The sequence below is a fragment of the Miscanthus floridulus genome, chromosome 17 (genome assembly GCF_019320115.1).
Source record: "Miscanthus floridulus cultivar M001 chromosome 17, ASM1932011v1, whole genome shotgun sequence".
Classification (NCBI taxonomy): Eukaryota; Viridiplantae; Streptophyta; class Magnoliopsida; order Poales; family Poaceae; genus Miscanthus; species Miscanthus floridulus.
In genome coordinates, this window is record NC_089596.1 from 11,413,623 (window position 1) to 11,441,319 (window position 27,697).

Sequence of the window (27,697 nt, forward strand, 5' to 3'; positions counted from 1 at the left end):
GAACCGTTGTGCGGATCCATCAATATTCTTCATGAAGCGAATGGAAGCCTTGAAGAAGGCAGCAGAAGAGCCTTTGTACGACGAGTCGAAAGGTTGTACCAAAGAGTGGTCGACACTACGGGCTATTCTTCAGTTTTTGACGATTAAGGCTAGATATGGTTGGTCCGATGCTAGTTTCAATGATTTATTGCGTGTACTTGGAGACCTTCTTCCTAAGGAGAACAAAGTGCCTGCTAACACGTACTATGCAAAGAAGCTAGTCAGTCCACTTACGATGGGTGTTGAGAAGATCCACGCATGTAGAAATCATTGTATTCTATATCGGGGTGATCAGTATAAAGACTTAGACAGTTGTCCAAACTGTGGTGCTAGTAGGTACAAGACGAATAAAGATTATCGAGAGGAAGAGAATGCAGCCTCTAATCTTCAGGGAGGAAGCGAAAGAAGACGCAAACAAAGACTCAACAAGACAAACGTCCAAAGCCCACTAGCAATATCGAAGTGGACTATTATGCGTTGAGAAGAATTCCTACATTGGTGATATGGTATCTCCCTGTGGTTGATCATTTGAGGTGTTTGTTTGCAAACCCTGATGATGCGGAACTTATGACCTGGCATGCTTCTGATGAAAGGAAAGATGATGGAAAGTTACGACATCCAGCCGATGCAAAGCAATGGCAAGAATTCGATAAGAAATATCCAGACTTTGCCGAGGATCCACGAAATGTAAGGTTTGCTCTGAGTACTGATGGAATGAATCCATTTGCCGAGAGGAGCAGCACGCACAGCACATGGCCAGTGATCATGACAATATACAACCTTCCTTCATGGTTGTGTCAAAAAAGAAAATATCTTTTGCTAACCATTCTTATTTCTGGACCTACACAACCTAGAGTTGATATGGATGTATTTCTAGAGCCCTTAATGCAAGAGATGCAAATACTATGGGAAGTGGGTGTGAAAATGGTCGATGCGTTCCGCAAAGAGACATTCACACTGAGAGCAATTATTATTGTCACAATTAATGATTATCCTGCTCTCTTCTCATTATCAGGCCAGTTCAAGGGAAAGGTTGGTTGTGTAGAGTGCATAGATGGAACATGGCACGTGTCTCTTCCTCCATCTAACAAGATAGTGTACATGAGGCATAGGAGGTGGCTACCAGCAGGCCATAAGTACCGCTTACAAAAGATGAATAAGTACTTTGACAATATGGATGAATCAAAATCTACTGCTCCATCAGGTTATAGTAAAGGGCACAGAGTGTATAAGATAGTTGAGAATGTCAAGTTTGTGTTTGGAAAAAAGACCAAAGATGGGAAACCAAGAAAGGTTGTGAAGGCAAATGAGGGGGACACATTCAAGAAGAAGTCTATTTTCTTTAAGTACTTATCGTACTGGAAAGACTTAGACGTACGACATGCGATCGATGGTATGCATGTTCAGAAGAATGTGTTTGACAGCGTAGTTGGAACTTTGCTAGACATAAAGAGCAAGACAAAGGAAGGTCTCAATTCACGTTTGGACATGCAACATTTAAAGATCAAAAAAGAACTTCACCCTGTACTCCTAGAGAATGGGAAGTACCATCTACCGGCAGCAAGCTATAACCTGAACAGAGAGGAGAAACATGCAATGTGTGTGTGGTTGAAGAATTTAAAAGTTCCATCTGGTTTCTGCTCCAACATAAGGAGTCTTGTTTCGATGAAAGACCTTACACTCACCAACTACAACTCACATGATTGTCATGTAATGCTGACCACTTTTCTTCCTATAGCCATCAGGGCTATAAATCCAGTGTTCTTAAAGATGGCAATCACACGGTTGTGCTACTTCTTCAATAAGATATCTGAGAAGGTAATTATCGGTGATGAGTTAGAGTCCCTACAGAAATTTGCTGCAGAGACATTGAGCCAGTTGGAGATGTGCTTTCCCCCATCGTTCTTTGATATCATGGTACACCTTATTGTTCATTTGGTGCCTCAAATTGAGGCATTGGGCCCCATGTATTTCCATGAAATGTGGACGTATGAGCGTTTCATGTCAATATTGAATGGCTATATGTCAAATCATGCTCATCTGGAGGGTTCCATGATAGAGGCATACACTACAGAAGAGGCCATTGAGTCTGGAGGACCATTATGTAATAATCTCCTAAAAGACCAGGTATCAATTGGTTTGCCTCCGTTGCGACATGAGGGAAGGCTTGGTGGACGAGGGAGGATGGGATGGAAATCATTCATCCCGCCAGATTACAACATAGTCCTAGAGGTACATTACAGCATACTACAACAACTCATAATAATGGACCCATTCACCAAGCAGCACATGAAAGAGCTTCATGAGGAGAATCCAGGATGCACAAATGATTGGGTACACAAGGAACACAAGCGTCGGTTCACCGCATGGCTAAAGAATTTGGACATGACAGATGAATCAGAAACCATCAAGATTTTAGCATCTGGACCATCAAGCCAGGTCATATCATGGCAGAGCTATGACATTAGTGGCTTCACATTTTCCACCAGTTTTAGGGACACCAAGCGCATGGCACAGAATAGTGGCGTTCGATGTGAGGCTGTAGATGAAACAACTGGTGAAGAAACTACATACTTTGGATTCATTGATGACATATGGGAGGTTGAATATGGTCCACGCCTGTAGATTCCAGTGTTCCGATGTCGATGGGTTCAAGATAAACATGTCACTGTGGATAACTATGGCCAAAGAGTTCTTGATCTAAGTAAAGTAGGTTACAAAGATGATCCGTGGATCCTTGCTAACCGTGCTGCACAGGTGTTCTATGTGGAACAAATTCTATCTACGAATGAAAAGAAAAGTACCCAAAAGCCAAAGCACGTAGCAATCCCTAGAAAGCAACAAATTGTAGGAGTTGATGGTGTAATGGATTTAGAGGATGTTAACCAGTTCAGCGAGATGTCTCTTTTTACAAAGTTTGAAGAAAAGATAAAAAATGTGGAGAAAAGTATCCCGCAAACCTCTTTGCCCTGGGTGCGCCATGATGGACAAGGAAGGACTGTAGCACGCTAGATTGTTTATCATGTAACTAATGTATCACTTATCATTTGTACCTAATGCTACTCTTTCTTATTAAGCAAGATGTTTACATTTCCCCTTGTTGTATACCTTTGGACTATGATATTATTTTCTAACTTAATTAAACAAATCTTAATTAAAACCTCTTTCCCCTTCTTGTATACCTTTGGATTCTATATTATTTACTAACCCTAGGTACATGAAATATTAACTAACCCTAATTAACAAACCTTTAATTAAAAATCTTTTCACAGGCGGGCGTCATTGACCGCCGCCTGTACTAATATATTAGTACAGGCGGCTGTTGATGAGGGCCGCCTGTACTAATGTATTAGTACAGGCGGCCCTCATCAACAGCCGCCTGTACTAATATATTAGTACAGGCGGCGGTCAATGACGCCCGCCTGTGAAAAGATTTTTACAGGCGGTGGTCAATATGGCCCGCCTGTACTAATGTGCTCCAATATAAGTTCCCGCGCGTGGCCCGCGAAAATTTCTAAGTCCCGGAGGCGCGAGTTCAGAAATTGGACGCCGTCAGGCTGCCGAAATCCGCCGCCGCTCCTCCACCGCTCGCCGGACCGCCACCGTCGTGAGCTGCCGCCGCCACGCCGCCGAGGGACCTCCACTCCGCCGGCACGCCTCCACGCCGCCGCCGAGGGAGCTCCGCTCCGCCGCAGCGAGCCGCCGCCGCCAGCCGCTGCCGCACCATCCACGGCCTACGCGCCGCCGCGGTGACCTCGCCGGAACGCCGAGAGGTAGGCCGTGCACACCCGCCACCGCCGAGCTCCGCTCCGAGGCGGCTCTGATCGGTGCGGCGGCGGCTGCCATGTGCGCCGCCGCACGCGCGCCCCTCCAGCACCGGCGGCGTTGCCTGCTGGGCCTGGCAGGCCGCCTTGCCTTTTTTTTAATTAATTAGTAATGTTTTATTAGTGTTTGTTAGGTAATTTTGTTAGTAATTAGCTAATTTTTTTGTTAGGGCTTACTTTGTTTTTTGTTAGGGTTTTTTTCCATAATTTAGCTATGTTTTTTCCATGTTAATACTTATATTTCATGCATAATTAGGGTTTGTGAAATAATAATTAGTTTGTTAAATAGGGTTTCCTATTTAATATTCATTATTTAGGGTTTGCAAATTAGTGTTAGTTAATTAGGTTTGTTAATAATAGGTTCGCTAATTGATTAGGCTATGTAATTCATGTTAATACTTGTATTCCATGTTAATACTTGTATTCCATGTTTATACTTATATTCCGTGGTTATACTTATATTTCATGCAGATGAGTACTCCATCAAATGCTGAGCAGGCCGATGCCCAGATAGGTACACGGGGATCTGACTCCTCTGGATCCAAACCTTATAGGAGCCCGAGCGTATCACCACGTGAATCTCCTAGAGCTAAGAAGGCCCGTCTTGAGTTGGAACGTGACCCTAATTACAAGCCTGAAGATGAGCCAAATGATGATGAGGTATATATGCTCGTAGATTGTCTATACGAGAGAATAATGCATGTGTATGTATGTACCTAACAACTGAATTGACAGGAGGTGTTCTCTCAAGTTGTTGCCAAAATGGAGGTAGAGTCACAAGATGTTCATAAGGACACGGCACCTCAAACGACCGGGACATCCTCCGAGCAAAGAAGTACAAAGAAAAAGAGTGATCGGGCACGAGGAGATAGAGGAAGGAATAGATTTCCAGAAGAAGTTTATAGGATTACAGAGATTAGCCCGAGCGGAGAGCCCTTAGCACCTCTAGAGGCGCTACCCAAATTTAGGGCCGCCATTGGATGGTTAGTAAAGGAAGAATTTGATATCACCTGGAGTGATTGGAGTATGGTGCCTGAAGGAAAGAGGAAGAATTGTTGGACTCGATTGTGCACTAAGTTTATTTTCCCAGAGGGAACAGAAGGTTTGGTCAAGGGTCATGTCATGAAGCAGTTAGCAATATCATTCCAGGGCTATAGGCACGATATGAATAAAAAGTGGCTGCAAAAGGGGCGGGACCCAACGAAGCGGTACCCTATCACAGCAGAACAGTGGGCACATTTTAGTGTCATAAAAAACTCCGACGACTCCAAGGCTAAGAGCCAAGCCGCCTCAAGACTTGCGAAGAAGAACAAGTACCACCACCACCTCGGCACTGGAGGTTACAAGACCAAGATTCCTAAATGGAGGGTAGAAGACGAAGCAAAGAGGAGAGAGGGCAAGTTGGCATTGACAGATATAGTGCCAGAACGAAGTGCGAATTGGCTTCGCTCTCGGAAGGCAAACACTGAGAGCGATGAGATCTCCTGTCCCGATGAGATCAAGCCAGTTGCCGAGAAGGTTTTGGAAGCAACAAACCTGGAAAAGACAGGTGCCTTCAAGTCACAGAGGGAGAGGGACAGCCTTTCCCATGCTCTAGGTAACAAAATTATATTTTCCATTTTGTTCGAGTAAAATAGAAATCGACACTGACATTAAATATCATGTTGTAGGTAACCCCGAGCATCCAGGTCGTGTATGGGGCATCTCATCTAGAACCACCTGGAAAGAAGGGTTTGGTGAAGAGTGGAAAGGCATGTATAAGAAAAGAGAACGACATAAGGAGCACATGAAGGATTTTTTTGAGCAGCAGGCTGCCAAAAAATTTAGGGATTTGATGGAAGACTTCGTTAAAAACCCTAATCCTGAAGTGATTAAGCGGTTGGCGGGAGCAGTGTCTGCTCAACAGATGTCATCACAAGCTCCTTCATATATGCAGCATGTCCCAGCTCAACCCTTGGGTAGCCAGGAGATGGCCACACAATCTATGCCCTTTCCAAGCAGTATAGCGTCAACATCAAATCAGGACCATTATCCAGTTGACGATATTGATAAACCTTGGCCTTGCTCATTGTTAATTGGATATGGCCTTAGGAATCAGCATACAAAGCAAGTGGCCACAGGCAATGCCATCCCTGGACGTAGGTTCCATGGTGTCAAGATGCAAGATGCATACTGTAGGGTGGAAGTGTTGACGGTCGAGAGTGGATATGAAGACGACTTCATCGACATCCCGACCTCTGAGGGTATAGAGAAGCTTGGACAAGCAATCAAGAACTTCATACAATGGCCGAGACGGTACATAAGGTTGATTGATCCACCAACGGCACCCTCTCCACCAGTGCATCAAGCATCCCAAGAGGCCAAAACAAGTCAACAGCCAGCATCGCCAATGCATGCCCCAGCATCCCCGTATATTTATGAGCCACCGTTGTCATCCCCAATACATGATATGTCATTCTCGTTGGATGAGCTCGAGGGGCCAGCCAAGAACATGCCTGAGCAGCAGACTCCGCCAACCAAGAAGGACACAACACCAGAGAAGGAGGTAGAGCAAACTCCCCCGCCACCACCAAAGCAGAATGAAGATGAGCAAACTCCCCCGCCACCACCAAAGCATAAGGAAGCAGAGCAAACTCCCCCACAAGCACCGGCCTCCAAGAAGGCAAAGAAATTTCCAATTCCAAAATTGGTTTCTCCCTATGAGCCAAAAAAGGGGAAAGCAGTAGGCACAATTCTATTTCTGAAAGGGATTGGAAAGCAGCGGACGGCACGAGTCGTTGAGCTCGAACCGTCACAGAATAAGGAAGCCACCGGCCAAGCAACTGAAGCCGTGCCACCAACAAAGGAAGCCCCAAGTGGCGATGTACATGTCAAACCGCCATCAAATACACCATTGACCCTTAAGGATGTAAGAAAGCCAACGGTTGATGATTATGTCAATGTCCCCAGTAACTATGTGCCCGGAAGGCCTATGCTGCAATGGACGGTGCTTGAAAAGGGTCCATGGAAGATAAAAAGGTTTCATGACTGGTACATGAGAGCAGTGAATGCTGGCCTGCATGCAGTTAGTGTTGACATACCAGCAGACGTATTTGCTCCTGGCAAGGATAAAAGCAGGGCATTTGTTACCTTTGAGGACATGCACCTGCTGTTGAACTATAGGAAACTTGACGTCCAACTCATTACAATCTGGTGCCTGTAAGTATCACTCATGCACACACATTGTTATTATTAAATTTGGAATGTGATAAACTCTAATATGTGGATGTTGTATGTAGTTTGCAAGACCACGAGCAAAGATCGATGGTCGGTTACCTGAGTCCAATCAGGTTACAAGAAAATATGCACAAATTTGTACTTATAAATGAAGATAGAGCAAAGATAGAGAAGGACAAAACACCAGAACAAGTTGCAGAAGCTGTAAAGGAATTGCAACGAAAATACAAGGACAAATATGCCCTCTATCTCGGTAGAGCAATGCTGAGATATAAGTACAGGGATTTTATATTGGCACCCTACAACTTTGGGTAAGCGTGACCTCGTATACGTACTTCAAATTATCGTGTTAACCCTAAGTACATGTGTCGCTCACTCGTTTATTCATGCAGTGGCCATTCACTCCAAAAACTATGGAAGATATAGTAGCAGACTTGTGCGGTTTTATTATGAGAGAAATAATTCCAAGTATCGGATCATATTTTGATGAAGCCGGTGATTTAGCAAGTGAAAGATTTAGAGCGCTGACAGACCTAGCAGGTCTAAACTTGAAACGAAATGACATGTAAACACCAAATGGTTGAACTCATAACATGAAATGACGTGTATTATATGTAATTTTATGCTTGATGTTTGATTTCATGTGTACACATCTGTAATATTTATATGTGTTGTATGTATGATGCAATTTTATGGTTCATGTTTGCATATCTTATATATATATATATATATATATATATATATATATATATATATATATATATATATATATATATATATATATATATATATATATATATATATATATATGTGACAAATATAGTACAGTGTGGAGGCAAATATTAAAATTTGAAATAAAAAAATAATTACACAGGCGGCACACAGAGTGAGCCGCCTGTGAAAAATGGGTTTTCATAGGCGGCTGACAAAGTGAACCGCCTGTGTAAATAACTATTTACACAGGCGGTTGACAAAGTGAGCCGCCTGTGAAAACCCTTTTTTCACAGGCGGCTCACAGCCCGCCGCCTGTACTGTGGGCCGATTAGTACTGACCCCTAGTACAGGCGGTGGACTTGGCCGCCTGTATAAATGCCTCTACCACCGCCTGTGAAAACGTTTTCTGTACCAGTGACACTGCCGCCACCGGGGCAACAGTGGTGGTGGTGTTGCTACTACTAGCGACGACACTCCTGGCAACAGTGGCAGATGCACGGCCTTACTTGGATGTGCTGCCTCCATCAACATCACATGGCGTGGTTGGGAATTTGTTGCCGCAAAAGATCATACCGCCCTCTAAGCCTAGTGATTTCTGGGGCGGCGGCGATGAGCCACCTCTACTGCCCGTGGAGGCAAAAATCAACCATGGTAATTGAGTGCGATGAGTGGTGTGAATGAGAATAGTTGGTGATGTAGGGATGAATGCATCACAAGGGCCACAATGCCATGTAATGACTTATATGCAAGAACTTGAATAAGAAGAGCACATGGTCTTGATCATTTTCCTTGTTTTTTTTTTTTGCGTATGCATGTGTATCTGCTTTATTTGTCAAAATACAAGGTCAAGCGCCTTTTCTCTCTCTGCATTCACTGTCAACTAAGCGCGCCGCCAGAAGCTTGTATACGAGCACGCAAGGATGGCGGCAAGGCTCTCTCCCTGAGCCCAAGCACTCCCTCACATCCCCTTCCCTTTCGTGCCTACTCCTAGAGGCGACCTTGGCGGTGGCTGGGCGACTCGAGGGTCAGTTGTCAGCCATCCCCTTGGGTGGATCCTGTCTCTCCATGGCTGGGTCTGGCCTGGAGCAGTCTATGGTGACTAGGCAAAGGTCGACTTGGGTACGTCTTGGTCGGGCGCTGGCCATGTGCTGAGTCAACATGAATGGCGTCTGCCCTCTGGCGGCAAACGACGGGCACGTCATGGCCTTAGCTGTGCCTTTTGGTAACATCGATAACGTCAGCTTAGCAAGGGCCGCGATTTTGGCACCGGTGTCGCGTTGTTGGTGGATACACTCGCGTCGGGCATCATGGTTGATGTCCTCTTGGCATGTGGTGTGTTGATGTGGCTGTTGTGGATGGAAGGGTGCCGCTTTCCCTATTGCGGCTGTCATTGTGCTAGCCGTCCTCTCGCTTTGCATGATTCTTCGGGTAAAAACCCTGTCCAGATTCCCTGCACCAGCGACGGTTCGGAGTTTCATGTTCACCGACTGGTACTTGGTCCTCTTGCTCATTCGATGAGACTCTACCTTTCTGTGTTGCACAGTGCACCACATGGCGATGATTGAATTGCTTGGAAGAGTTTGCTTTGGTGAAGTCAAAGCTGCTATGTTGTGGGGATCCGACATAGCTCGGCAATGGTGACATCTGCAACCTCTTTTGGGTGGTGTTAATTCTCATGGCAAGGGTGTGTTTGTGACCTTAAGGCTTAGGCTTTGGTCCATTGGAAGAAGCCAGACCGGGTCGGCTATTCTCGAGCTCGGCAATAATGACGTGGCGGGGCTGCGTCGTTTTTGCGTTGGCCAACCGGTCATGCTATTGATGTTAGGGTTGTTACTTGTTTTCCTTTTTAAACCATGCAATTATAATGTTTTCCCGACATGACTTTCCTTATAAACTGGACCAACTCTTTTCTGTCTTAATTCAATGACATAGCTCTTGCCACCTATGTTAAAAAAAAGGAAAGATGTTAAGGTGGATTATGGCAAGCCCAGACAACCTAAGTGATCTTGCCGTTGGGAGATCTCATAGTTTTCTTTGACTTTTATTTGTGAATGCGATGAGAAACTAGTTCAAGTAAAATCAATGGAAACTTCAAACAACAAATGACCGCATAGCGCAGTGGATTAGCGCGTCTGTCTTCTGATCACAAGGTGTGGTCGTCATTTCTATTTTTGTTTGTTTTTGTCCTCTCATGTTTTTTTTTTCCTTTTCCCCCTCCCAGTAAGCCCAAACACGCACGGGCGGCGAGCAAATGGACGGGCACCCTGCCTCGCCCCTGAACTTGATAGCTGGAGGCCTGGAGCTAGCAAAGGCAGTCCAGTCGTTGGCCGGCGAGCATCTTGCAGAGCTCTGCAATGTCTGGACCAATCGGAAATAGCGCCACGCTTGACTGCTTGAGTCCTGCTCTAACCTTGCTGACTGGTGAGGCCTCCTGGTCTGGTTTGCCACTCAAGTACTCAACCCCTCCGCCACTCTCTTGTTCCATTTGCTCACAGATCGCACACAGAGGGTTATCATCCTTTTCGGGTAGAGATCAGCAGCCAAATGAAGAATTGCGCTCTGGGTGCAGTGGAGCCTGGAGCGTACCTTTTCCGGACGAAATCCGCTGCCGGGTGCAAGGAGGAGACCCCACACCGGAATCGAACTTGTCGTGTGCAATGCAGAATGTCCCATAGGAGTTTGTACAGATTTCTGTCGATCTCGGTGCTGTTTAATTTGAACCCGGCACATAATTATCTACTTATTAGCAAACAAAACTGTTTGGATCTCATGAACAAATGGTTAGCATCTAAAAATTAGCTCTAGTTATCCAAACAGGAGTGCTAATAGATGAGCTACTTTTTAACTACTACGCTTAGCTAGTTGTTAGAGCATCTTCAGCAACACTATCTAAAACTGACCCCATACACCTCCTACTTCTCTATTTATGTAGCCACCTATTCTGAGATTGACCATTTTTTGTTGTTGTCTCCAGCAATACTACCTAAAACAGACCCACCAAATCCATTATGATAGTGTATGACATGTGGGACCCATATGTCATCCCCTCTCATGTTCTTCTCTCTATAGACAAACTCAGCCATGACTGTTGGACGGAGGAGAGCCAACACACGACATCGAGGAGACAGAGGAGGTGGCGGTGGGAGGAGAGACCTCCGGGGAGGCACACCGAGCAGAGTGCCGCGCCCGCGCCGAGGACCGTCGTGCCCGCTCCGGTGACCTTCCCGCCCACCAGGGAGGGCCGTCGTGCTAGCATTGAGAGGGCCGCCGGAGGGGGAGAATCGTGTCAGCGTGGCAGCGAAGCGAGTAGCAGGGCAGGCCACGCCGGGCCGCATCGGGCACAGTCGCTGGAGACGAAGGCACGTCAGCAGTGGTCGCAAGAAAAAGTTTGGGTAGTCAAGAGTAGCGGCCAACAGGAATAGAGGGTTGGAGGGGTGAAATAAGAGGCTAACAAATCTGGTGGGCCTAGTAGGGGGCCTGCTGGAGTTAGTTTTTAGACCTCACTATCCAAATCCAGAATAAGGGGTCAAGTAGGGGGCATTGCTAGAGATACTCTTTGTTCATTCACCAAATATAATAACTAGCTAATAGTTTACTATTAGTGATATATGCACCTATTAGCCTGAGAATCTACCAAACATATATTGGCTAATAGTTAGTTGGCTATTTTTTAACTAGCTAACTTTTAGCTCAAGCTAATTAGTCTTAGCTGGTTCGGACAGAATCTGAGAAGGATAGGAACCTCCCGACTTCCCGAGTGATGGCCTTCGTGGTGGTCATGAAGAAAGAGGCTTGCGACTCAGTTAGATCACTACTTAGCAAAAAAGAGAATAGGTACACATTCCAAATGTCTAAGCTACACGCAATTGCTTAAGTCCTGCTAGCTACATGTTTAGCAAAAAAGAGAGGGATAGCATGTTCGAATGTCTAAGCAGCATCAAGGTCCCATTAGGATTCTGCTCCAATATAAAGGGTATAATAAATGTGCCAGAGAAGAAATTCCTAAACTTAAAGTCCCACGACTGCCACGTGCTTATGACGCAATTGCTTCCAGTTGCTTTAAGAGGAATTCTACCTCCACATGTACGTCTAGCCACCGTGAAGCTATGTGCATTCCTCAATGCAATTTCTCAGAAGGCAATCAATCCAGTGGAACTAGCTACTCTACAGAATGATGTGGTTCAATGTCTTATCAGCTTTGAGTTGGTGTTCCCTCCATCCTTCTTTAATATCATGACACACCTCCTAGTTCATTTGGTGAAGGAGATTAGTATTCTTGGACCTATGTTCTTACATAACATGTTCCCCTTCGAGAGGTTTATGGGAGTCTTGAAGAAATATGTGAAAGTCCATTCTAAGCCTGAAGGAAGCATCGCCCAGGGCTATGGAATAGAGGAGGTCATTGAGTTCTGTGTTGACTTTATTCCTGACCTTGCCCCGATTGGCGTTCTCGAATCACGACACGAGGGGAGACTCAGTGGTAAAGGAACTTTAGGGAAAAAAATATATATTGGCATGGAAGATGATTATTTCAATAAAGCACACTACATAGTTCTTCAGAACTCATCATTGGTGCATCCGTACATCGAGATACATAAGGAGTTCTTACGATCCAAGTTTCCAGGGAAGACTGAAGCTTGGATTAGGCGTCAGCACATGGAAAGTTTCAATGGTTGATTGCAAAAAGAATGTCAAGGCGATGACAATATTGATGAGCAACTGTATTTGTTGGCTAGGCAACCATCATGGCATATCCTCACGTACCAAGGGTATGAGATAAATGGGAATACATTTTACACAGTTGTCCAAGATAAAAGGAGCACCAATCAAAATAGTGGTGTTCGCATAGATGACACAGATCCAAATGGGAATATACAAACATATTATGGCCGCATACAAGATATATGGGAACTAGACTACGTACCTAATTTTAAAGTCCCTTTGTTCCGGTGCCAATGGGTGAAGCTAACCGGAGGAGGGGTAACAGTCGACAAAGAGTATGGAATGACAACAGTGGACCTCAACAATATTGGGTACAAAGATGAACCATTCGTCCTTGCTGCCGATGTGAGTCAGATGTTCTATGTGAAAGACATGTCTACAAAATCAAAGAGAGGAAAAAACGAAGACATCAACTCAATGATCAATGAGCCAAAGCGCCACATAGTTCTTTCTGGAAAAATAAATATAGTGGGAATTGAAGACAAGTCAGACATGTCAGAAGATTATGAAAGAAATGTCCGAATTCCACCATTCATAGTGAAGAAAGATCCAAGCATCATGTTAAATGATGATGACACTCCATGGTTACGACAAGATCATAACCAAGGGTCATATGTCAAGAAAAAATTCACTGTTGTGCCCGCATGATACAACGATGCAAATCCTAGATTGTCTCCAATTGAAAAGTTTTGAATACCAAGTTTGTTCAGCTCATCAAGATATACAATCCTTATATAGGCCATTTTTTCATTTGAGAAAGTTTGAACAAAATGTAGTTCAAATTTCACAAGTGTGTGACATAGTTTTAGAAAGTCTATATGAGATTCAAGAATTTGTGACTAGTGTTTGATAAAACTTTCTCAAATGGGAAAATGGTCTATGTAACAATTGTAGATCTTGCTGAGATGATCAAACTTGGTATTCAGAGATTTTTCATCTGAGGTCATTTAGTGTCTCATTTGAGCAGCTCATCAAGATCTACAATCCTTAATGAAAAAACAACACTTTGACGGGCTGCAAAAATTTCAGGCCTTCAGTCCCGGCCTAGGCCAGGAACCGGGACTAAAGGGTGGGCGGAATTGCCTCCCCAAAAATATCTTTAGTCCCGGTTGGTGTTACAAGCCGGGACTAAAGGGTCCCGGCCTATATATATCGACTGGTTCATCTTCTACTTTTCGATCTACAACGTCGATCTCGTCGTCTCTGCCGCGCCCGCACCGCCATCGTCGATCGTGTACCCCCGCCCGGTCTCGATCTCGTCGTCTCTGCCGCGCCCGCGCCGCCGTCGTCGTCAAGCCCCGCTCGGCGGCCATCGAGTCTCCGCCGTACGTCGTCCTCGCGCGGCTCTGCTCGGCCCCGTGGCCGGCCAGCACGCCCAGCCGCCATGCATGGCCGGCTAGCCTGTTTTAGATAGTTTTTTAGATACTTTTTAGATAGTTTTTTTAGATAGTTTTTTAGGTAGTGTTTGATATATATGTTAGATTTAAATGTATTAAAATTTAATTAGTAGTTTATTATTCTTAGTTTTTAGATAGTTTTTGATATATGTTAATTAGATTTAAATGTATTAAAATTTAATTAGTACTTTATTTAGATAGTTTTTTTAAATAGTTTTTATTATAGTTTTTGATATATTTAGTAATTATTATTCTATCTCTCTCTCTATATGTGTTAGATTTAATTTTGATTTAGTAATTCTATCTATGTATATATGTTAGGTTTAATTAGATTTAGTAATTAATTCTATCTAGAGATTCTATATGTATACATATATATGTACTTAATTATTTCTATATGTATATATACATGTACTTAATTATTTCCATGTGTTATTATATTTAATTGGATTTAGTAATTCTATATGTGTTATCACATGTACTTATATTATGTGCCATAGTAATTCTATCTATGTGTTATCTTGAAGATACAAATGGCTGCTCCGGATGATAATTCGAATGATGACATAATGGCGAATATTATCAACGCCGGCACCAATGTGGATGTAGATGACACGAGTCAGTACTTTGCTGATTATGAGGATATCCTGAATATGCCGGTGGTTGAAGATCAACAAATTGTCGCGCAAGAAAATACTGGCGAGGTATATTCGATTATATATCATCTCTTATAGATGCATGCGTACGTATATTTGTTGTTAATCGTTGTGTTTCTACTCATGTAGCCGGTCTCTGGATCTACATCAACCACCGGCAAGAGTAGGAAAGTCCGAGGGCCAAAAAAGCCATTAGAGGGCCGTTTCATAATATCAGAATTCGACACCGACACCGGCAAACCATTGGGACCACATGCTCAGACATATGTCAATCAATGTGGGTTCATTGTAAGGGATAAGATCACAGTTAGTGCTCGTGAATGGAAGCAGAAGATAACCGCTCCTAATGTTAATTTTGTATCTGATCGTGACAAGAACCTAGCTTGGAGAGATATCACTCAGCATTTCACATTACAAGCAGATGATGCTTTGAAGGAGCTAGTGAGAGATTGGACAATGAAGAAGATGGCAACATTGTTCCAGAGTTGGAAGAAGACATTGTATAAAAAGTTTATCTTGAAGAATGAAACGCCGAATTTCAATGCTAAGGCGTTTGTCAAGTTGGAGTCCCATTAGGATGACTTCGTACAATACAAGACATCTCAAGAGAGTGAGGAACGTGTGATGAGGAATCAGCAGAATGCCCGATAGAAGCAATACCATCATCGCATGGGATCAGGTGGTTATAGGAGTGCTATTCCCAAGTGGCAGAACCTAGAAGCAGAGATTACTGCCAAGGGAATCATACCTGAAACAATAGAGAAGAACTGGCCTCAACGCGCAAAGAATTTGTTCTACGCTCATGGGGGAAGCCTAGACCCAGACACTGGCAAGCTAATTTTCAGCCAAAAAATTGAGAGAGCAACACAGAGACTAGCTCGTGCTAGGGAAGAAGCTGACAGTGGTGTTTTCAAGCTCAACAGAGAAAAGGATAAATTGACATATGCCCTAGAGAATCCCGAACACGGTGGTCGAACAAGAGGCTATGGGGCGGTTCCGTGGCTACAAGCATTCCCAGCAGACAGGGATACCTACAGAAGCCGCCAGAGAAAGAAGGATGAGGAGGCAGACCGAATCCGTGTATTGGAGCAATTTGTTAATGAGTCACGACAAGCATTGCTTGAATCACGTGAACGAGAAAAATCTCTTGAGGCAAGAATGCAGGAGGAGATCAAGAGGCAAGTGCAGCTAGCAATGAGTCAAATGCAATCGACGCCGGGAGTCACCATTAGCCCCGTTGGTCAGATGAAAAGCAGTTGTGCTTCCACGGAGCTGCCAGTTATTCAAGGTGATGCTGGGTTGTGCTTCCCTATTGATGACATTACCGAGCCTCTAACAACATGTGAGCTGCACATTCCAGATGGTAATAATGCATCAATCATGATGGCTGTCGGGGTTGTATCTCCAATAGACCGAACGAAGACACCAAGAATCCATGGGTCAGTTATTCAACCTGGATATGCTAGCATCTCGATCGATAGAGTGCTCAAAGGTTACAGCAATATTCCTCTTGACATTGAAGGCGGTGATAGGGAGAAGACACTAGGAGAAGCAGAGAAGACATTTATTCAATGGCGCAAACGCTTCATCATCATTCCTGGAGCGCCACCGCTTCCCCTACCTCACCCTAGGTACGAATGATAGTGAATGAAATATTATTTTTCCATTAATTTTATATTGGCTTCAAAAATAATTGACCCACAACTTGTTTTTGTAGCAGGGTCTCCCCCCAGCCTAGCCCAATCATTCATTCCCCATCTCATCACAGCGTTGCGGGGGGCGAGACGACTTCATCCCCACGGCGATCTCCAACTCCTACACCGGCCCCATCGCCTCCACAACAATCTCCAACTCCTACACCGGCCCCACTGCCTCCACAACGATCTCCAACGCCTCCACGCCGGACTCCAACACCGGCCTCATCACCTCCACGCCGGTCTCCAACACCGCCCCCACCACCTCCACAGCGACGCACTACAAAGACGTCTAAGGTCCCGGCGGCAAAGAAGACCCCAAAAAAGAGTTATTTCTCAAGAAATACTTCCTAAAAAACTGATGAGCAAATAGCAGCTGAAGAAGGCAAAAAAGTGAAAGATTTTTTTATAGATATCCCAAAGCAGAGACAAGCGAAGCTTAAGGAGAAGTCGTACTTTTACATACCACGAGATCAGCTAAGGCAGAAGGTCGAAGCTCACAAGAAAAAGATGCTTGAAGTTCATAAGCCACCGCCACTATCAGACTATGACCGCTCCCTCGTGAAGTCATATGATGCACATAAGAAAAGGAAAAGAGCATCAGGGAAGGATGTCCCACAACTCGGACAACAGAAGCAACCAATGTAAAATCTTGTTGTTGCTAATCAATATGGTTCCAACATAGAAGTCTATCGACCAGACAACTCTGGAGAAGTGTCGGTTTAAGACCTTAATGATTTTTTTGAACAAACTGGTTTAACCTTAGATCAAGTGACGGGCAAAGCTCCAATCCAGAACCTGGAAGTTGATACCTGGAAGACTTATAAATTTGGCAAAAGTCTGTACAACCCTGCGCCTCTGAATGAATTGGGTACGCAAATATACTTGCTCAACAAGTGGTACATGTAGGCGTGTGGCAGGGGTGAGCAGTGGATCTTTGTCAGATTTAGAACCATCATTACTTCCGTGTAGATGACATCTTACATATTAGTTTCAAAGAATTGCATCAACTATTCCACTTGGACGCTCTGGACAAATCAATCATTAGCTCCTTTTGTTTGTAAGTGATTCTTACTTTTATTTAATAAACTCACTTCCATGCGTACGTGTATATAATTATCCTCACATGTAACTTATATTTATATACAGATTCCAGATGTTAGAGCTCCAAAGAATACAAGACACCAGTGTTGGCTTCATTGATCCTTATATCGTATTCAAAACCGATTTTATTGTCAAGGAGCACTGGGTATCTGAAGCACAGACGAATATCATGAAGTTCTTCGTGAAGCAGCACGACAAGACAACAATACTTTTCCCGTACAACTTTGAGTAAGTGTTAATAATAATGTAGTTTACACATTTTATGTAATATCAATACAACTTATATGCATGTACGTGTGTGTATAAACCAATGCAGGTTTCACTGGATACTCATTGTCATTGAGTTAAACTCAAGTCAGTTAGTAATCTTGGACTCATTGAGAAAAGAGCGAGCACTATACCAAGATATGATAGACATTATCCAGGGATAATTTCGATCTCTCGCGCACAACTATTATTGAATAGACTTTGCCATAATTTATTAACGATCATACATTATTGGTCACACAGGGTTTAGAAAGAGTTTATTCGGCAACACCGCAAGGATTGCAAGGCACCACTTAATGTAGTTGAAATACCAGTAAGTTGTACTATATATACTTCCCCACGTGTTTAATTACTATATCGTACTTCAATTTACGTGTGAGATAATGAGAATAATCTTCTTCTCGTACAGTGGTGTTTGCGGCAGGAACCAGGTAATAACTTGTATGGATACTACGTTTGTGAATTTATCACTGCATACATAAGAAGAACTCCTGAAGATGTCCTCAGAGTACGTATATATCAATTTTTATTTATTTTTAAATGAATGTATATATATGTATTAATACTTTTCCTTTTATTTCAAATGCAAGACTGAATGGTTGAAACGAAGAGTCATGCAAAAAGACCATCTGAAAGCAGTTCAAGAGTCAATAGCAGGATATCTTCTAGAAAAAGTGCTAAATCCCAACGGCGAGTTCTAATTTGATCTAAGGAACTAATGATGTAAATTAAATGTTTATTGATATCGTTATTTTCGAGAACAAGATTATGAAAGTGTTGTATATATACATATATATCTATAATATATATAGTTTCATACTTTATTCGAATATAATAATGCTCGAGATGAGAATTAGATGTAATTATATGCGTGCGTGTATTTATATTAACAGCGTAGAATACGTACATAAAAATATATTATATATTAAACAAATATGTGTAACTGAACTGAAAACAAATTAAACAAAAAAAAGAAAAAGAAAATGAACCTTTAGTCCCGGTTAGGGTTACCAACCGGGACTAAAGGGTGCGGCCAGGTTTGCTCGGCTGGAGGGCCTTTAGTCCTGGTTGGTAATACCAACCGGGACTAAAGGTCCCTCTTTAGTCCCGGCTTGATGACCCGGGACTGAAGGTTCCACTTTTAATCCCGGGATCGTTGTCCCGGCGCGGTAACCGGGACTAAAGGCCGTTACCGCCCGGAACAACAAGTCCATTCTGTAGTAGTGGATCTTGCTAATTTAATGAGTACATTTATTAATTATTACTGTTTCTAACTCGGCAGCTGGTTGCTTATTGCTGCTTGCTGAGTAGTAACGTTTTGCATATGGTTGTTCCTGCATGATCATAAGAACCTCCACCACAGCGACGCCCATTTCACTCAAACAACCACAGATCCAGCACAAACCACCTAAAACCACGCCATTGCCGTCGCTGCCGGGGAAGGGAGATAGGAGGTTTGCGATGGCAACAGGGATTGTACTGACCGCTGCCACTGGGGTGCATGATGAGCTCACTCCTCTCCAAGCTGTCACTGCTGCTTAGTGATCAGTACAAGAACCTCAAGGGTGTCCGAAGGGATATCAAGTTCCTCAGCGATGAGCAAGCTGAGATGCTAATCCGTGACAGCAATGAGCTAATCCGTGATATGGGTACCTCTAACAAGGGCACCTCATGCACTATACAAATCCCGATCATTATTTTGTTTACTCATTATTTTGTTTACTGGAAGACAGGGACAAGGAGATGAGAAAAAGAGTTGACTGTTATTTTCATGCTGGACTGGGACCTGTTTTGAAGCTTGTCGTGGGGCCCACTCACGTGCCCATCGCCCTCCCTCTCTGTCTCGATCTTTTCATATTCTTCACTAAGACAAGGATGGCAATCGCATCGAGAAGGAGGGCACACTAGTACAGAAATGTTTTTTTAGAGGCACCTCTCTTTTCTAACAGAAGCGGTCGTCTTAACACGTCGTCACTAACCTTCGGAAGAGGTGCTGTAGCTATACAGTCATTGCTAGAAATCAATTTTTAGAGGCGGTTCCATTAAGAAATCCGCCTCTAAAAATGTATTTATTTTTAAGGACGGTTCCATTAAGAGAACCGCCTCTGAAAAATACTATTTTCAAGAATGGTTGCCTATGTCAACCGTCTCTAAAAATGAGTGATTTTTAGAGGCGGTTCTTTTAAGACAACCGCAACTAAAAATCGATTTTCAGAGGCGGTTGACTAAGTCACCGTCCTTAAAAATAGCTGCAACACAAATAAATTCATATATTTCTTAAATGAAGTCGGATGAAGACAAAATTTATATCAAAATTATAGAGCTCGACGAGATCTAAAACTTTGTAGTTGATAAAATTTTTGTTTGAGATCATTTAGGGTTCCAAATATATAAATTAAGTCTCAGATTTTGAATTTCAAATTTTTTAATTTTTCAAATGACCTTAGATGGAGAAATATTCTATATCAGAGTTGTAGTGCTTAATGAGATCTAAAACTTTGTAGTTGAAAGTTTTTCTCATTTAAGATTGTTTATGAGTTAAAATATTAATTACAAGATTCGTACATGTTAGTACAAATAGACAGCATCGTAAAACTAGATACAAGTGATTGTGTGGTGCGGTGGTAGAGGGAGAGATTGCGCGAGGTTAGAATCCTGGGTGTCGGCACTTATACAAAATAAGTCCTCAGCCCTCGGGCTACATTAGAATTTTTTTTCTTATTTTTATTAGAGTCTAAATCATTTTTAAAAAGTCAACCGTCTCTGCAAATCGATTTTTAAGGGCGGTTGTCTTAAGTCAACTGCCTCTAAAAATCGTTTTTAGAGGCGGCTTTAAAACTACCTCTGAAAATCACTTATTTTTACAATTGCTGGCATAGTATCGGTTTTAAAACCGTCTCTGAAGATCACTTTTGACCGTCTCTAAAAATATTTTCTATACTAGTGGCAAGCGATAGTGGTGACTGATAAATAGGAAATATTGGAAATCTATCAGTGATACAAAAAGTTTTGGCCAATTTTTTTTTAAGAAAGCCTTAATTTCATAGAAAATCATGTAGATTATCTCCAAACTATTTGACTTCAAAAAAACAACCCAAAAATAGTGTAGAAATAAGACGATTTAACACTTTTGGCACTACTATAGAATTGAACATCAATGTCGGCATCATCACTACCGGATTTTGGTGCCTTCACTACTGGTTTTGAGCTTGAAAGTCAGAAAATGATTTGGTAGCTTGGATATCATTGACATCTTCATGCACCACCATGACCAAGCCGGAGATGACAAGGATGGCTTATTCCAAAAGACTGCACGCAAGATCAGGAAACTGCGAGCGCGCTTCCAGATTGCCGGCATGATTCAAGATATCAAAGCTCGTGTTGAGTAACAAAGTCAGAGCCGAGATAGATACAAGGTTGAGGAATCTATCCGAGAGCCTAGAGTGGAAATTGACCCAAGGATTCGTGCAATGTATGAAGATGCAAAGAGGCTTGTGGGCATTGATGATGGTCCACGGGAGGAGATCATCAAGCAGTTGATGGAAGAAGATGACAGCGAATCTGGACGACTTAAAGTGCTGTCCATCGTGGGTTTTGGTGGCCTCGGCAAGACAACACTTGCAAACCAAGTGTATGCTAAAATCAGGAATGAGTTTGAATGCACGTCGTTCGTATCTGTCTCTAGTACTCCTCACATGCCAAAGATTCTGAAGGACATACTCTCCGGAGTTGGATATGGTGGTGGCTTGGAAACGGAAGATGATGTCCAAAAGCTTATCGAGATCCTTAGAGAAACGCTCACAAATAAGAGGTATGTGTTTATCTAGAATTTATGGTATTATATACTTATTTGTAGACTTTAGTATGTGTTCTATTTCTCATTGGCTGTCTCAAATATCTATATTTTTCCATTGTCATCTTATCGTCTAATAGCAATATTTTAATTTCGTATTGATACACCAAAAGCTCTTAAAAGTTATTTGGTCATACGATGAATTGCTATTTCGATCTGTCCTCCCTCGTATATCGACTTTTTGCTCAGCTACTAGCAAATATCAAAATGGTAGTTGAAGCCATGGAAAAGGCATAAATTACCATCTTATTTAGGTGACATATTACTCATATTTACTTTGTCATATTGTGATGCACAAACAGGATTGACCTAGAAGTTACTTACTTTGCAGGTACTTTGTCATAATTGATGACTTATGGAGCATCAAGGATTGGCGCACTATTGAGTGCGCGTTTGTGGAAAATAATAATGCTAGCAGTGATAACTACCACACGTATTCAAGACGTCAGTACAGCTTGCTGCTTTTCAAGTCAAGGCCATGTATACCAGATGCAACCCCTCAATGAGCTTCACTCAAGAAGGCTATTTTTCAAAAGATTATTTGATACAGAAGATAGTTGTCCCAAGAAATTCAGAGAGATTTCAGATGACATGTTAAGGAAATGTAAACGGGTACCGTTGGCAATTACTAGCATTGCATGCCTTTTGGCTAACCACTTGCACATTGAGATATGGGAGAAGATACATAATTCATTGGGTTCAGAGGTGGACACAAATCCTACACTGGAATGGATGAGGCATGTGCTAAGTCTGAGCTACAATGACCTTTCCCATGAGCTCAAGACTTGTCTGCTATATCTTGGAATGTATCCTGAAGATTATAAAATCCCCAACGAAGCTTTGGTGAGAAAATGGATGGCTGAAGGATTTATTAGGGAAAAACATGGTTTAGATCTAGAGGAAGCTGCTGATAACTGTTTCAATGAACTCATTAACAGAAGTATGATCCAACTTTTCTTCGATGAATCTGATTTTGGTGAGGTGTCAAAATATTGTCAAGTTCATGACCTAATGCTCGATCTTATTATATTGAAGTGCCAAGAGGAAAACTTCATCACCATAATTGATAAGAAGTATCCAATGAATGGAGCATCACAAGTTCGCCGGATCAGCCATCAGTTCCATGTCAAAAACATTGTAACATCCCTGCCTAAATGGGCCGAGCTGGGCCGAATTGAATAGCTGGGGGGTACTGTGTATCTGCAGGGTACTGTAGTCGCGCGACTGTATCACCGAGTTGGGCCGGGCCACAATCAGTTCACTGTAGCACCACCGAGTACTGTTTACCCAAGGTTTAGTACGGGAACCGAGCGATGGCCGAACCAGCTTAAATAGCCAGGCCAAGGACGTGTAGTAACATTCGGTTAACCGTTTTACGCGAAGCGAGAACGAAAGCGCAAGCGAGTTGCTACGTAGGTGGGGCCCACCCCTTGGTAGAGTGGGCCTGTGCCGTGTGCCGGGCTGGGTGTTACAAACATGCCCCTGACAGTGGAGAGTGTGAGTGCATCAACGGTTCGGTCATACATTTCCTTCAGTGTGACTAATTGTATGCCTCCACTTTCGAAATTTGAACTTTTGAGAGTCTTGGACATGGAAGATGATTCTTTGCCTCGTAGGTGCCTTTATTTGTCTGCTGTAAATCACTTTTTTCTGCTCAAGTATGTGAGGGTCCATGGTTTTCTTCTCGAGCTGCCAAAGAAATTTGGCAAGCTAAAGCATTTGATGACTCTAGATATGCCCAACTCATGGTTGTATGGTTCGAGTGAACAACTAGTGGATTTTAATTCCTTGTCATCTTTGAGGCATCTCCGTTTACCAGAAGGTGTAGTGTTCAAAAATGGGCTTAGCTAGTTGTGCAACCTACATGATCTGTCCAAGTTTGATGTTGGGACTAATTCCATAGAGTGCATCAGAGATCTCGGTGAGTTCACCAATCTTTGGAATCTTAATGTGATGTTCGATTTCTCCAGGGCAGATGGCGTAGAAAATAACAAGCTTGGGAACAGCAACCTCCGGCATCTGGATTTTCAGGTTCGATCAAGTGAAAGGGCCCCCTCAGCACAGTTCTGGAGTAACTGCTTGACACGTCCACGGCATCTACAGAGGCTTAGATTGAATGGCGTAACAATGCCCAAGCTACCAAATTGGATTGCGCATGCTGACAGGTTGGCGGATGTTGATTTAAGTGTCCATGAGCTCCGAAGTGACGACGTCCAGGTGCTTGCACAGTTGCCCTGCCTCACCTTCCTCGACTTATCAGCTAAAACAATCCCAGAGAACATCATTATCCACCCAAACACATTCCACAGCCTCAAGCGCTTCAAATTCTGGAGAAGTCAAGCGCTGTCGTCACGTTTGACTTTTGAGCCAGACGCAATGCCATGGCTACAGATACTGGCGATAATACATAATGCCATGGCTACAGATACTGCAGATACTGAAGAAGGTGCAATGCAACTGCAAGAGGGCAGTCCAGTTGGTGGCTTCGAGCACCTTGCCAGCCTTGAAGGGATCGGCTTGGTTATACTTGCCAAATGCGATCAGGGGTCCAAAATAGAATCTGCATACAGAGACGCCATCAATAGCCACCCGAAAAGTCAAGCCATGAAGATTGATGTAAGCGTTACGTGTAACATCTTAAAATTTGCTCTTTTTGAAATAGGACTAAAAAAATTTAATTTTGTATTTTTGTGCTCATAAAAACATAGAAAAAATAATATCTTTCAGTAAATTAAAATTCATCCTAAGGTTTAGCAACTTGTTTGTCCATACACGCAGGTGCATTGGAATTATTGAAATGTGTGGTTTTGTATAAAATTCAAAATAATTCAAATTGCTTTTAAAAAGAGTTTTGAAATGGCTTTAAAATAAAAGTAAAATGAGTTAAAAAGAAAAGAAATTTCCTTTCTCTCATCTGGCCCGCCGGCCTTTTCTCCTTGGCCCGGTCCATTCCCACCTTTTCCCCTCCCACTCAGGCCCAGTCCATCGCCGCGGCCCAATTTCTCCGCGCCTCTGCTCTCGGCCCAGCTCCGTTTTTCCTTCTCCCGCGGCCCAGCGCGCTCGCGCCACCTCTCTCCTCTCTCGGCCTGCTTCCCCGCCCCGATGTGCCCTCTCTCTTCCACGTCTCCCCTGTCGCTGACTTGTGGGACCCAGCTGTCAGTCACGCCATCTCCTACCTCTGTCGTCCCCTCCACAGACTCTGTCCGCCGCGAGAGGCCAACGTCGCCACGACTCCGCGCCTTGCCTTGGGCCCCACATTGCTTCCCAGCCATAAATAGCAGCCCCGCATCGTGCCGCTTTCATTCCTAGCCTCGAAGCCGCTGCCAAGTCGCCGAATCGCCGCGCCGCCGCGAAGCCCTAGTGCCGCTGTTCGCCGTCGCCCCGCCGAGCCATGCACCGCCTCTGTCCGCTCCGCGCCCCGGTAAGATGCCTAGCCAAGTTTGCAGTTCTCTCCTCTTCCTCCCCGTGCTTCCAGTTTGCCTTTCCGTGGTCTCTAGGACCGTTTTCACGCTTGCCGACGAGCTCTTCGTCGCCGGCAATGGCGTCCCACCGTGTCGGTTCCCTGTTCCGGCCATGCCCTCACTCAACCCCCCCCCCCCATCTAATCCCCACCGTCCAATCTCGATCGGATGACTTAAATCCAACCGTACCTCTTCGGTCGGCATACTTTCAAAAGAGTCCCTGCCATTTTCTAATATAGAACCCGCCGTCCCTGTACTTTTGCTAAAGAGACCCTTGGCTTTTGAATAATCTAACCCGCAGTCCATGGCACACTTCCAGAATACATTATCATATTCTGAAAGCGTATTTTTTCTAGTAGATTCAAAATATGTTTTCGTGTATTTACAGTTTTGCCACTAGTTTTCTTTAGGCCATAATTTCTCTGTTTTATCTCCGATTTGATCCGTTCAAGTTGCGTTAGATTCATAATTGCGTAATCTACATATTTATACTACTGTTAAATATATTTTCAAATTTTGAAATTCGAGGTTAGATTTAATCTATTATTTATTAAAAGAAATCTTATTTAGTTCATAACTTTTTCGTTATAGCTCCGATTAGAGTGCTTTTCGTGACTATGTGATCGTACTAACGTGTAGACCCTCTTTAAAACCTTTTTACTTTGTTGTTTATTATGTTTGGTGTACTGTTCTAATTTAGTATTATTGTTTGCTTCGTGTCTGATTGCATGGATGTTTGTGTGGTGTTCTATGATCATGTCCAGTCGGTGAGCTTTGAGTTGGTGATATAAAAGAAGTTGGTGATACAGAAGAAGTCCTTTGGAGGTTACAATTCAATAGAAGAAGGATCAGAATTTAAGGCAAGTATAGCATGGGATCTTCCTTGTTGTCCTATTCACTTTAATAATTTAAGGCAAGTATGCATGTGTCTACCTTGGCAACCATAGTAATTATCCTAGCTATTTGATATCCTGGATTCCTTGTCACCTATGTGGTATTGCATTGGGTAGTATAATGTTAGTGCTCAATTAAAGGCCATAATCTTGTAACTTGACTAATGGTATATGCAATAAATACTAAAAGATGCTTTTTAGCAACATGGAACAAGGGGGCTAGAGCATTGGGCTGTTTTTATGATGCTCTAGATTCCTCTCCTTAAGGACTTATTTGTAAGCGAATATTTAGGACTTACAGTACAACTGTGAGGGCTACATGGCTCTGGCTTTAGCTCAGTGTCAGGGACCTAATGTCAGGGTACCTAATGAGGTAGAATTAATAACCATCAAACGTTGACGCTTCCGGTCAGACAAGAACGCTACTACACTTCTTGCCCAAACAACGGAATATTGGTTCCACCTCGCCCAACCCCTGAGGGCTAAGACTCCACCTCACCCGATGGCTAAGGGCAGGCTCCACCTCTCTAGACGGCTGAGGGTAGATTTTGTCTCACCCAAACGCCTGAGGGCTGGCTCCGCCTCGCCCAACGTCTGAGGGCTAGCACCGCCTCACCCGACGACTGAGGGCTGGCTCCGCCTCACCCGACGTCTGAGGGCAGGCTCTGCCTCGCCCAATGGCTGAGGGCTAGCTCCGCCTCACCCGACGTTCGAGGGCAGGCTCCGCCTCGCCCGACGGCTGAGGGCAGGCTCCGCCTCGCTCGATGTTTGAGGGCTGGCTCCGCCTCGCTCGACATCCAAGGGCACGCCCCGCCTCACTCGACGGCTGAGGGCTGGCTCCACCTCGCCCGATGTCTGAGGGCAGGCTCCACCTCGCTCAACAACCACACCCTGCTCCTTCATAAAGACGAGCACAGGGTACGACAGGACATTTGAGTCAACCGCAGTACTAAGGGCCATGCCCTGCATGCCTGCAGGAAGGTGGTGTTAGGATACGATGGGACGGGCACCTTAGACCCTTTTCATCCTGACGGAGCCCAAACAGTGTTGTAGGCGCCGCCATCAGCCCTCGGACGCAGATACTAACACAAGCATACGACAACCACTATGATCCAAGATAGAACTCACATCATCCACAGTGACGGACGCATGGTCACTTCCCTATCTACTCCCTGAAGGGTCACAGCTTGGCTCTCTGGCACGCCGCACCGTCCATCGGAGTAGGATGGGACGCACCCACTTACTGAAGAAGGCCAGGGCACGGCCCTATAAGGATCCATGAACATGTCATCCCTAACACGGTCTATCATGTTAGCAGGGCAGACATAGGGGAAAAGGAAGACCCGGCTCCCTCAAAGGACCTTCTCTACCTTTGGCTTTTTCCTCTTTCTCCCATCTGTAACCCCTGCTCCCCCTTGGTCTATAAAAGGGAGGGCAGGGCACCCCACTAAGGGGCCTCGATCATTTTTGATAGACAAGACACAGCCAAGCAGCAACCGAGCTCTTGGCGTCCTTTCAACCTTTCCATCAGAGACTTAGGACCCGTCCCTCTCTCGACCGTTTGTACCCCCTACTATGAACTTTTTTCGGTACTAATAACACGAGCGGCAGCGGACTGGACGTAGGGACGTTCTGCCCAAACCAGTATAAACCTTGTGTCCTTTAGTACACCATCCGAGCCTAACGCGCAACAATTATAAATTTACTAGCTGGTGTTTGTTCGAAACACCGACAGTTGGCACGCAAGGTAGGAGCCTTTGCACGTTCCAAATCAGGCCTTCGATGGCTAGCCACGCAATTAGCTGGGTCCCGAACACACACGTGTGTTTCGATGACCTAGACTTCATTGTCACGGTG

The 27,697-nt window shown here is 44.0% G+C and overlaps 1 protein-coding gene and 1 pseudogene across 1 annotated transcript; both read left to right on the forward strand.

The window, feature by feature from the left end:
* The first annotated feature begins 606 nt into the window (after positions 1 to 606).
* LOC136515222 (uncharacterized) lies at positions 607 to 2,664 on the forward strand. Its single transcript, XM_066508881.1, has one exon. The coding sequence runs from the start codon at positions 607 to 609 to the stop codon at positions 2,662 to 2,664; it is 2,058 nt and encodes a 685-aa protein (XP_066364978.1).
* A 16,470-nt stretch (positions 2,665 to 19,134) lies between these two features.
* Positions 19,135 to 24,154, forward strand: LOC136515223 (disease resistance protein RGA5-like; annotated as a pseudogene).
* The last annotated feature ends 3,543 nt before the right edge of the window (positions 24,155 to 27,697 follow it).